This window comes from Eschscholzia californica, unplaced genomic scaffold (genome assembly GCF_041429995.1).
Source record: "Eschscholzia californica isolate CP2 unplaced genomic scaffold, dmEscCali1.0.p SCAF_2, whole genome shotgun sequence".
In the NCBI taxonomy this organism is placed as follows: Eukaryota; Viridiplantae; Streptophyta; class Magnoliopsida; order Ranunculales; family Papaveraceae; genus Eschscholzia; species Eschscholzia californica.
In genome coordinates, this window is record NW_028238309.1 from 7233687 (window position 1) to 7246324 (window position 12638).

The following is a 12638-nucleotide window of genomic DNA, read 5'->3' on the forward strand; positions in this document are numbered from 1 at the left end:
GAGAAATCAGTGTGCGGCATTCCTCGCTGCCCACTAACATGATTCCGGGAATAGTGGAATACGAAAGACATCCCTAATCATGTATTTCTTAGAGATATTCGAGAGACTATCTTTGGTGTTTTCTTAACTTACTCAAGAATTAAGTTCTCGAGTTCAAGCCTTAAGAGTATGTAGTGGGCGATTGTTCATTTATTGTTAACTGTAATAACTCTTCCATTCTAGTAGATTGATTGTGTTCAACAAGTCTCTGGATTTTCACATTCTGTGCTTGGTTGTCTGAATGTTTTATTTCCTCTCTTCACTTGGTTCATACTAACATTTGATTATGTGCAAACTAGAATCACAGGCTTCTAGATCTTGACTTTTGTGTCCGAGTTAATTGCAATATCTGGAAAGTTGCAGCTTCCCTTCTCAGTCACACATCTTAAACTTGAGAATAACTCTATCTGTGTTGTTACAAGAGCAGCAACTGAAGCAAGAACAACTATTACAGGTATCCCGGACTTCTTATTTAGTAAGAACAAACGAAATGAACATTATTTTCCACAAAAAATTCCGAAAAATTCAATAATTGTTGTTGAATCGTAATTTATTGATTCACTCCTTGTAAGATTACCCATATTTTCCACAAAAGAAAACCTAATCAAATGAATAATGCAATTCAAACTTGAGATTTCAGAACTGTTTATGATTTCTTAATTAGCAAAATAGTTACTGGCAATTTTATCAGGTTTCTTCTTCTTCATCAGACACAATACGGCATTGTCGATGACAGTGAGTAACAGAGCAATAATCTGAATGTCTAATCACAACCCAATGTAAATCAAATGAGAATGCAATACAAACCCATTAACAACTTGACTTCAAGTTATATTGAATGATTGATCAGATATTGTCGCTGGGGTGAATCAGTAAATCAACTTAGCAAGTCATTCTGAAACCTTATTGACCATCCTCTGATCATAAGTTACAAGTGTTCTATATACCTTTTCTATTCATTACCGGGGGATAATTTCACTAATTGAGACCTGATTCGACGAACTGCTTGGATTGGTTGCTTGTGTAGAACTATCCGATCTAGTTCCTCTTGATGTATCATCCTGGGAAGTCATTCTCGCCAAAATTGGACCACGGTGGAACAGTGCTGGTGCTGATGGTACTTGGAGATATGTAATTTCACTAGTGAGCATCTGAAAGACAGATGACATAGTTGGTCTTTCACTAACGTCTTGAACAGATAACAATCCTATTTGTATACACTTCATAACTTCATTTGCGGAGAAGCAGTCTCTTATTGTTTCGTCTATGACTTCTAAAGCTGTCTCTTCCTGCCAGTTTCTCCATACCTGCAACTACTAGTTAGAATCTTTGAAGTTCATTGATTCTCAAGTTCAAATGTGTACACACATATACTTACATAGCTTAGAAGATACTCAGAATTCTCTGTTTCCTGGAAATGATTTATTCTCTTGCCGGTTATTATCTCTAGAAGTAACACACCGAAACTATATACATCCGATTTAGTGGAGAACTGCCCATGCAGTAAGTACTCTGGCGCTATGTATCCACTGGGATATAATAGACAAAGAGTAAACAATTGTTAACAACAAGTTGCTTTAAAATCTCAAACTTTTGCGTATTAGTAAGTTTGTAAATGATTGTTAGCAAGTTACTAAACTACTAACAAATCCTTTTTTGTAGGTCTCTCAAGGTATGAAATAGTATTTGCAAGTTTGTTTCTAACTTATAACAGAACTATAGGTTAGAATTTTATTACTTACTATGTTCCCACGGCTTTACTGCTATCCCCTTGAGTTTGATCCATTTCAAATAGTCTTGCCATGCCGAAGTCAGATATCTTTGCATTCATATCATTGTCTAACAAAACATTGCTAGCTTTGAGATCACGATGAGCTATTCTGAGTCGTGAATCTTCATGAAGATAAAGTATTCCTTTAGCAATTCCTCCGATGATTTTGTATCGTATTTCCCAAGTTAAGTTTACAGATTTCAACGGATCTAGCATTAAGTCAATCAAAATAAAAGACCTAATTAGACCTCAAGGTTATGGTAGTTGACTACTCAGTATTCTTGAACTTTTATAAATTATACTATTGTATAGCATGAAACGTATATTTCGTGCAGTTATGAATCTATGTTGGCCTAAACATGTTTTTTTTGGTTTTGTTTATTCAGCTTGGAGTACTGCCGGGTTCTCTAAAAAACAAATCTAAATGTAATTTGTGAAGGTGAAACTTAAATAGGAAGATTTATGCTCATGATAAAACAAGAAGAGTAAACAAACCAAATAGAATCTGGTCGAGGCTTCCGTTTGGCACAAACTCATAGACGAGTATTTTTTCTTCTCCCTCCAAGCAAAATCCTAGAAGCCTAACTAGGTTCCTGTGCTGAAGTTTGGCTAATAATCCAATCTCAGTTTTGAATTCTTTTTTGCCTTGTCCAGAGTTTAGTGACAGCCTCTTCACCGCTAGTTCTTGTCCACTTGGTAGTCTACCCTGATAATATATAGATAGAATATGTGAAATCTTTTGAACACATAATCTGCATACTTGATTATAACCAATCTTAGTAAATTACCTTGTAAACAAAACCAAATCCTCCTCTCCCAAGCTTGTTAACAACAGAGAAGTTGTTAGTGGCGTCTCTTATTGTTTTCAAGCTGAACCGCAATGATTCTACACTTGTAATGTCATCCATATCTTTTCCAAGAATAAGTAGATAAACAAGTAAGTAGAAATAAACAACATACACTTGGAAAACAAATCAATAGACACATAATCAAATATTAATAAACAATAGTTAGGTATGGAAACATGTTCTTAGAGATTCATTAATGTTTTATCATAAAATAGTCATTTATAGATGATTTAAAGCACTGATGTTTTAGGAGAGTATGATAGTCTGCCTTGATGGCCTGCATGGATCTTAATTTCTGTTATTGGGGCTGATACAGTTCCTGTTCTGCTAATTTCTTGAATATAATCAACTGCGTTACTCGTAATTGTTTACCATTTGTGCTATTGTTTACCATTTGTGCTTTATGTTTGTTTGTCTAAATTCTAACAGTTCGAGCTATAGTTGCGTAATTGTTCGGTATATATTGTGGTTACTTTCCCTTATAGAACAAGCTATGGTTGTATAGCTATTGTTTACCATATTACTAATAGTTTGAGCTTGGAACAGGAGGCTGTCAATAATACTTTTCCTGGCATAGATCCTGTGGATAAAGGTGCATTCAGTTTCAATTGTAGGCCTATAAGAGGATATTTACTTACCATCAAGCGTTGTAGAGGCCTTCTTTTTCTTTTTCAACCATAAAATTATGAATATACCGACGAGGAGCATCAGAGATATTACTACAGGTATGATCACTTTGAGAGCAATGTTTGATTTCTTCCTTTTCTCTGAAAACCATATGTTTGAATCAGAAATATGCTCGCCTTGAAAAGAATCCGGTTTACTATAACTTTGAAAGACCATAAATCATTATATCTGCCATGATATTTTTAGTACCATCAAAATTTTCTTTAAGTTCTTCGGATATATAGCATGTCTAATAAGAGTAAAAGTTGTAATCAAGTCAAATATTCTTACCCTAGGTACAAGTCAAAGAAATACTCTCATATATATCTACAAGATTTGGATAGACTAGAATTAGGACTATTTCTATATTTACGGCAATATTTCCAACCATTGTATTACTCTTTTATTATAAATAAATATGAAGGTATGTGGTTTTCCTCACCCAAAACCTAAATCTTTCATGGTATCAAAGCTACAAAACTCTAAAGAGTATAGCTTCGATCCTATTTTGATTCCGCTTAACCGGCGGCGGTAGCCGCTTCCATGACTACCATCCGCCGGAATCATAGTTTTTTTCTACTTTATTTTTTTTCTCTAAGTTTTTTAATTAGCTGAGTTCCTACTTCTTAATAAATGTAGTCAAGGTTTACCGTCGAAGTTTTTTTATGCTTTCAATAAGGTTTCAACGGTGGAGATTCTAGTTATCGATATTATCGGTTATTAGTTCGGGAGGTTTTTCTTATCAATGATGGACGAACTATTTATAATGGGAAGGGGATCTTCAATATTAATGAGTTTCGTGGATGGAGTTAAATTGGTGTTCAAAAAAGTTTACAGTTAATTCATTATTGGTGCATGAACGGTAAGAAAAAAAAAGTGGTAGTTTTGGTTTCTTTTTCGCCGATCGATAATATCGGCCGTCGTTGTTTCTCGCCATTGGAGTGCAAGGTTGCTGCCTCCTTGTTGGTGTTTGTGCTAAGTTTGTCTTCACAAGCCAGACGTCTCGTGTTGTTGCCATGAGCCTCTGAACCCAGAGAGGTTATGCTCACTAAGTGCAACATTTCTCGTTGTTATTATGTCATGCTTGTTCGTTATTACTGCCGTAATATTTATACCGATCTAAACCAAAAACGCTTGTTCATCAACCAATTCCATGATTGTCTTTATGAAGAATACGTCAAAGAATCGTCTTATCAAGTTATTTCTAAATTGAACTTTCGATCTAATCTTCGTTCAATTTGCGGGAGGGTAATAAGGGTAAAAGTGGTAATCAGGTCAAATATTCCTACCCAAGATACAAATCAAAGAAATACTCATATATATATATATATATATATCGACAAGATATGGATAGACTAAAATTAAGATTATTTCTATATTTTACGTTAATTATTTTCAATCATTGTATGACTCTTTTATTATAAATAAATATGGATACCTCCATGTTTATTTATAATAGAAGAGAAATAAACAACGTAAATATAGAAATAATCCTAATTCTAATGTATCCATATCTTGGGGATATATATGAGAATATTTTCCTTGATTTGTATCTTGGGTCGGAGTATTTGACTTGAGTACCACTTTTACCCTTATTACCCTCCGGTAAATTGAATGGAGGATCAAACCGAAAGTTCATGTTGGTGATGAGACGATTTGTTGAGACAATATTCATTAAGGCAATCAGAGAATTGGTTGATAAAGAAACTTTTTTGGTGTAGATCGGTAGAAATATTACGGCAGTAATAACGAACAAACATGACATAATAACAACGAGAAAGGTTGCACTTAGTGAGCATAGCCACTCTAGGTTCGGAGGCGCATGGCAACAACACGAGACGTCTACCTTGTGAAGGCAAAGTGACAAAAAAACACCAACGAGGAGGCACCAACCTTGCACTCCAAATGACGACAAACAACGAGTCCGATATTATCGACCAGCAAAAAAGAAAACCAAAACTACCATTTTTTTTCTTACTGTTCCTGCACCAATAATGAATTAACTTTAAACTTTCTTGAACACCAATTTAACCCATCCACGAAACTCATTGATTAAAGATCTTCTTCCCATTATAAATAGTTCGTCCATCATTGAGAACAAAAACCTCCCAAACCCATAACAATTATTGATAACTAAAATCTCCACTGTTGAAATCTTATTGAAAAATATCAAAAAACTTCGATAGTAAACCTTGACTAAATTTATTGAAAAGTATGAAGGAAACTAATTAAACTAGAAACAAAATAAAAGAGAAAAAATATTACTATGATTCCGGCGTACGGTAGTCATGGAAGCGGCTACCGCCTCCGGTTAAGCGGAAGCAAAATAGGATCGAAACTATACTCTTTAGAGTTTTGTAGCTCTAAAACCATGAAAGATTTAGGGTTTGGTTGAGGAAAACCATATACATCCATGTTTATTTATTATAGAAGAGAATTACAATGGTTGGAAATAAACAACGTAAATATAGAAATAATCTTAATTCTAGTGTATCCATATTTTGGAGATATATATATGAAAATATTTTTCTTGATTTGTATCTTGGGTAGGAGTATTTCACTTGAGTACCACTTTTCCCCTTATTAATGTCCTAAATCTATATTATTGGAGTAAAGATAATCCTTGGGCTAAATTTCTTTCCTTTAGATTCTAATAGTGGAGATGGACTAACGCTACAATTAAGAAAAGCGCCGTATAATCGAACAGCCATTTTCAAGAGTGAAAATAAAAGAACATGAAAAAAATACCTGGTGTAGGAGTCGGATTTGGTGCTGGAGGTTGACTTGTTGAGGAAGCATAGAAAGGGTATACTTCATACCTTATATTACAATTTGGTCTAAGCACTATTCCTCCTTTCTTCCCATAACAACAACTAGTAATATTACCAACCTCACTCCTCAAGCATCTGTTACATTCATCTGCAGTTATATCTAATGTACACTGAACCAACCCATATATTGTTTGCTCAGAAGTAAAATTTACTTCACCAGTAGCAAATAATTCTCCTTTATTAGTAGTAGTAGCTATTCTTACTAATCCATCCATCAACTGTGTTGCTATTGCATGGAATGGTTCTTGATTTGTTATATTATTTTTATTATGCAAAGTCCATTCTGGTTTCTCTTCCACAACCGAAAACATATTTCGATCTGAATACCGGAACATACACTTATCATACCACGAAATGTACTCCTTACTGTTCGGACAACGTTGTGTGATCTGCGCGACTGCAGTCGCTGCACAAATCTTACAACCTTCGGTATCAAGATCACCTCTACAGAGTAAGATACCGTAAACTTTGTCCGGATCTTGGCCTAAACTCCCATTATAGAATTTGATATCTGATTGTATGGTTGATGGTAGTAAAGATAGGAGTTGCTTGAGATTATCTTCATATTGGCTATTGCTGGTGAAATTCTTACCTTCACAGTAGTACTGAAAAGCAAAACTGGGTTGAGAACTCACTGCACTAAAATGGTTGAAGAGAATTACTACAGACAGAAAGCAGAGAGATTGAATACGAATTTGGAGTTTGGAAGAAACCATTCTTGGGTTTACAGGCTTTGTTTATCAATCTTTTGTTTTCTCATTTCAAATGTTCTATAGAGAAGTTTGAAAGAAGAGTTTCTCTTTTGAAGAGTTAGGAGGAATCTTGATTTGATTTTTTTCCTTGTTGCTTATTTCTCTTATCTTTTTTTCTTCTTTGAGTTACAGGTAGCATAAGAGGGACATCAAAGATAAGTCAAGTCAAAATAGTCTGCTTTTGAGGTTATCTTGTAATTTAGCAGTGAGTTGGGTTGCATATAGTAATTGTTGGTGTCTATAGTGGCAGTGACTAGTGGTGCTTTGTGAGTCAGTCATACATGTGCTTGTCAACGTCATCTTAATAATGTCTCCTCTTCTCGTTTAATCTCCACAAATTATTTACACTGGTGGATTTATTTGAAAGATCTGTCTATTGGGGAGCTGAACTGTATTTAAAAAAACAAAAAGATAGTACCTTGTCTAAAAAACACATAGTATAGAATATGTTGTTTTGAATTTACTTTTTCATGGCTGCAAACAAAACCGAAGCGGTTAAAAACACATGAGAATTGTTGTTAGTACCTAGGGAAAAGATCGACTAAGGTCAACCTCCTTTTGACCCAGAACATTTATTAGCACTAGGGCATGGATCGATCCTTCTGCAATTAAAGCAAGGATCACTCTGAGAGATTTCAGATTGGTCCAGGCATGCAGATTCTGAGCCCTTGCTTTGGGGTTAGGACTGGTCAGTCTGAAACTTTGCTTAAGGTCTCAGGCTCTAGACCAGTTCGAGTGTGGGGTTTCTGGGAGTATTTTTAGTGGTGGTTTTGAATCACGGTCCTTTCTCTCTCTAGCTCTTCATCATAGATTAAGGTTTGTTTGGAATCAGAGTTCTTCCCATGAAGGTTTTACTCTCTTTCTCTCTCTAAAAGAAGATTTTTTTATCTCTCGAACTCTTCATTGTTAATCGATGATGCAGATTCAGAAACAAGATTGTTTTCATGATAAAGTGTCGGTGATGATTCAAAGTAGAAGAAAAGAAAAAAAAATTAGAGTTGGGCGGACTAAGTGCCTCCCAGTAGCACCAAGTCCATATTAGGTGCTAACCGGCAGTCCATGCGAATAGCAATTCTGTCGGGTGCAAATTATTACCGTTGATGGAGTGCAGGAGATGTTATAATTTACGTCACATTCCGGTTGGATTTCACCCTGCTTTTTCTGGCACATTAACATTTAATTTTTTGTTTTTATAGTAGTACTTTCTTTTACATGGATAGTTGGTTGGTGGAATGATTAAGGCTACTTAGTTGACCCACACATTAGATGTACAATGATTTTAGTTAGTGTTATATAAAATGTAAATGTTTTTTTTTTTGATGAGAATATAAAATGAAAATGTTTTTTTTTGTTGAAAGATATAAAATGAAAATGTTAGTGGCCCCTTCATTACACATGGAACATCTCCCAATTTTTTTTTTATTGGGCCGGAGGCTTCCAGTTGATTGACTTCGCTGTATTAAATTGTTCGTCAGCTGTCCAACTCCTAGTAGTTGGCTGATAACGATGCATGCTGGCTTCAACACTTGGCAGTTGGCTAATAAGTTTCAAAAGTACGCCCAACCAAAATTCTCAGTACATGGAATCAAACTTCTTACTTTCCAAAGGGTCTTTAAGGGCGGCCAAACTTAAATTCAACTCTCAAATTCAACTCTAAATCATTTTTAGTTTTATGAGATCATCATATCATGGTTCCTAAATTTAAAATTGTAAAATTACCAATCACAAGCTAGTACACAAGTACTTGCAACAAAAAAAACCAGTAGATAAGAACATGGATTGTGATAGTCTGCCTAAATACTTTAGAGTAACTTTTTTGGCATAATATATGGGAATATAGTAGACCTAATTTACTTTCAAAAACTCTACTCAGCCCGTCCAATAAACTCGTCACGTAAACCGCCTGAGAGAGAAAGCAGTAGATATGAACATGGATTGGAAGATTTACTTTTAACATAAAACATCTCAATTATAAGGTGAGATGAGGTTAAAGAGTTCAGTGCTAAATATAGATGGGCCTTTCACAATATAACAAACTATTTGAAAGATATATGGTTTATTCGAGAGATATAATCCTAATTCTTGATGATAAATTTGAGAGGTATAACCTTAACCATTGAAGAAGAATGTATATTCTATAAAACACATCCTCTTAATTATTTGGGTTATTTCCCTAATGACTCCCTACTTTGTGACCAGCTTCCTGCCTAACCCCCTACTTTATAAGAAATGTCCATATGGCCCCCTCCCGTTATAACACCGTTACTCTCTCTCTTCCAACATGTTTTCTCTCTCTGCCACCTCGTTAAAACCTGCCAACTCATCATCTTCTCCGGGAAGGTCGCCGGCCGACCAATTTCCGGCCGGCGACCTTTAAACCTAAAAAAAAAAAAAAAAAAAATTTTTCACCTCCCTCTCTCTCTCTCAACTCCGGCGAAGGGGGTTACCCTTCGCCGGAGTTTAGAGAGAGAGAGGGAGGTGGAAAAAAATGTTTTTTTTTTAGAGAGAGAGGAGAGATGAAATTTTTTTTTTTTTTTTTTAGGTTTAAAGGTCGCCGGCCGGAAAATTGCCCGGCCGGCGACCTTCCCGGAGAAGATGATGAGTTGGCAGGTTTTAACGAGGTGGCAGAGAGAGAAAACATGTTGGAGGAGAGAGAAAAGAAATGGAAGAGAGAGAGTAACGGAGTTATAACGGGAGGGGACCATATGGACATTTCTCGTAAAGTAGGGGGCTAGGCAGGAAGCTGGTCACAAAGTAGGGGGCCATTAGGGAAATAACCCTAATTATTTTATAGGTATTACGCATTTCATAATTGTCTTTGGCTTTACACTGTTGATTCCATTATTTCAAGGTTAAGTGGCACATGTGTCACTTCACTAAAATGTCCTTATTTAAGCCATTTGCTTCCTTAAATTAATAGCCAACCGTATTGGAAATTGGAAGAATATATAGCCCTTTCCTTCTTGCGAGGCCTATTTTTCTAGGTATTAACTACAATGTTTAGCTTTCAACAAAAAAAAAAAAAACTACAATGTCTAGCAACAAATTTTAGCGTCAGCAAATGAACCCAAGATTAGGATTAAGCAACTAAATACCAACGCAAAGAAGTCAGCAAAATAGGTGCAAGGTTGTGATGTAGACGACTGAATATCGGCTGAATGGAATTAGCCAATTAGGTTATCTTTAATGTCGGCTAGGGTTGAAAATGAATACACAAAAAAGTTATTCTAAATCCTTGAAACAGCAATTTTGGAGTCCTGGCAGATTATAAGAGAGGTTTTTGAGAAATGTCAACCCCAGGAAGACATCAAGGCTGATATAGGGCATGAATTTATATGAATAAATAATATCTTCTCTTTCGAGACGACTAAGGAGCCTTACAAGATTCGTGTGCTGAAATTTCATTATCAGTAATACATTATTCATGAATTCTTCTAACAGTTGAGCTGAGAAAGTCGGGAGCCTCTTAATTACTACTACCCGTCCATCGGTAAGTTGGTAACTTACCCTTAAGAAAATTTAATCCACCTCAAATTAGTGTACCTGATAGATATTACCAAATCTATCATCATCATCTTCTTCACACTTTGTCCAATATTTAGAAGTACCAAGATAAGGTTTAATGATGGATTTATAGAATTAGAAATAATGTGTATGAGAGAAAAAAAGGTATTTATTCCATCTGGATCCTCTCAGATCCAACACCCCTGGTGGGGTTCCACCAAGATTACGAAGAATCTAGCGTGCGTTTGTTAGATCTCGGAGTTTCGCGCGGAAAACGCGAGTCGTCCGGATCTGGATGTGATGGCTTCGCGCAAATGGCCTCAAACAAACTTGTCCTTTTTTTTCCGTTTAGTCCCTAGCTTAACTAAACTTTCGCCCAAACTTCCGACTTAAATATTTCATTCATCCGGATCGGATTTGAGTGATTCTTGGCTCTAAATTTAAGAGCTTGACATGATGAAAGAAATGGTGTCACTCTGTTTCTAAGTTTGACTTGTCGTATCCAACCAAAATCAGCTCCGGGTTCCAACATAATGTTCCTACCAAGTAAATAAATAAAGAAAAGCAGTGTGTAGTGTAACAACCATTTTCAAGAGTAAAAATAAAAGAACAGGAGAAAAAAAAACCTGGTTTAGTAGTCGAATTAGGCGTTGGAGTTTGCCTTGTTGAGAAAGCATAGAAAGGGTATACTTCATACCTCATATTACAACTTGGTCTAAGCACTATTGCACCTTTCTTCCCTAACAACAATTACTAATATCACTCAATTCACTCATCAAGCATCTGTTACATTCATCTGGATTTATATCTAAAGTACACTGAACCAACCTATATATTGTTTGCTTAGAAGTACAATTTTCCTTTATTAGAAGTAGCTATTCTTGCTAATCCATCCATCAACTGTGTTGCTATTTGCTTGGAAGGCTTCTTGATTTGTCATATTACTGTCATTATGCAAATTCCATTCTGGTTTCTCTTCCACAACTGAAAATATATTTACATCTAAATACCGAAACATACAATTATTATACCATGAAAATATACTCCTTACTGTTCGGACAACGTTTTGGGATCTGCGCGACTACAGTCACAACACAAATCTTACTATTAGAATAATATATAATAGTTAGGGTAGTTTAGTCATTTGCCCCTTAAGGTCATTTAGTCTTTTGTCTTTAGTATATATTTATCTTTTTGTTATCTTGTAAACCTAACTACAACTAATGAAACCCGGCCTAGCTTTCATTAAAAGATTCTCTTCTCCAATCTTCTTCTCTTTGCATATTATTGTGTTAATATTGATTTCTACATGGTATCAAAGCCTTTAAGATCCTAAAGGAATGAAAGTTTCTTCTACTAATCTGGTGATGATTTTCTCTTTGGTATTGCTATTCTCGTTGTAGATCTGGTATTGTTATTTCGCACTACTTCTCGTTGTTCGTATTTCTTTAGCTAGTCTGTTTGGTGTTGTTTCTCTTGGTTATATTTGTTTTCGTGGTTATATTTGGTATCGAATTGAGAAAATGTAGATTAGAAAGATGATTCATTGCAAGCTATTAGTGTAAGATTGAATGGTAAAAATTACTCTTATTGGAGTTTTTTTATGAGAAATTTTTTTAAAGAAAAATATTTGTGGGATAACATTGATGGTACTGTTATTCAACCAATTGATAGATCGAAAGAAAACTTTGCTGAGTTATCTAGGGTTTGGGAAGCAAACAATTCAAAAATTACTACTTGGATTAATAACTCAGTGGATAACACTATTAGATATCAGTTGGCGAAATTTCGAACTTTTCCTGAGATGTAGTTTTACTTAGCAGATATGTTTCAGCAATCAAACTTTGCAACATAGTATAAGTTAGAAGTTGATATTAGAAATATGAAGAAGAGAGATATTCAAGAATTTCATGCTGCAATTACTGATCTTTGGGATCAGTTAGCTCTTACAGAATCCCAAGAGTTGCAGGCTTGTCCTCCTTATATTGCTGGTAGGGAGGAAGGTCGGCTGGTTCAGTTTCTGATGGCATTGCGTAGTGATTTTGAATCGATTCGTAGTACAATTTTGCTTAGTAAGCCACTTCCCTCTATTGCTAAAGTTGTAAATGAGCTTATGGCTGAAGTGACACGTCTCAAGTACCAAGCAAGGAAAGGCATTCCTTCTATTACATAGACTAGGTTTCCGCCACGTCTTACGAGAGCGATAGATCCCACTTAGCTAACGTCA

The 12638-nt window shown here is 35.4% G+C and overlaps 2 protein-coding genes and 1 long non-coding RNA gene across 3 annotated transcripts in view; 1 reads left to right on the forward strand and 2 right to left on the reverse strand.

Moving 5' to 3' along the window:
* Positions 1 to 12638, reverse strand: part of LOC147555780 (uncharacterized) — a 29967-nt gene that overhangs the window by 13034 nt on the left and 4295 nt on the right. The window lies entirely within an intron of this gene.
* Positions 118 to 3250, forward strand: LOC147555782 (uncharacterized). Its single transcript, XR_015234992.1, has 2 exons — positions 118 to 493; positions 3205 to 3250. It is a non-coding gene; the product is annotated as an uncharacterized LOC147555782 (long non-coding RNA).
* Positions 674 to 7276, reverse strand: LOC147555783 (cysteine-rich receptor-like protein kinase 25). Its single transcript, XM_086663447.1, has 7 exons — positions 6073 to 7276; positions 3297 to 3425; positions 2599 to 2720; positions 2306 to 2516; positions 1782 to 2019; positions 1418 to 1568; positions 674 to 1346 (listed from the first exon to the last, which is right to left on the reverse strand). Exons 1-7 carry the CDS (start codon positions 6869 to 6871, stop codon positions 999 to 1001), a joined length of 1998 nt encoding a protein of 665 aa, XP_086519573.1. The 5' UTR covers positions 6872 to 7276; the 3' UTR covers positions 674 to 998.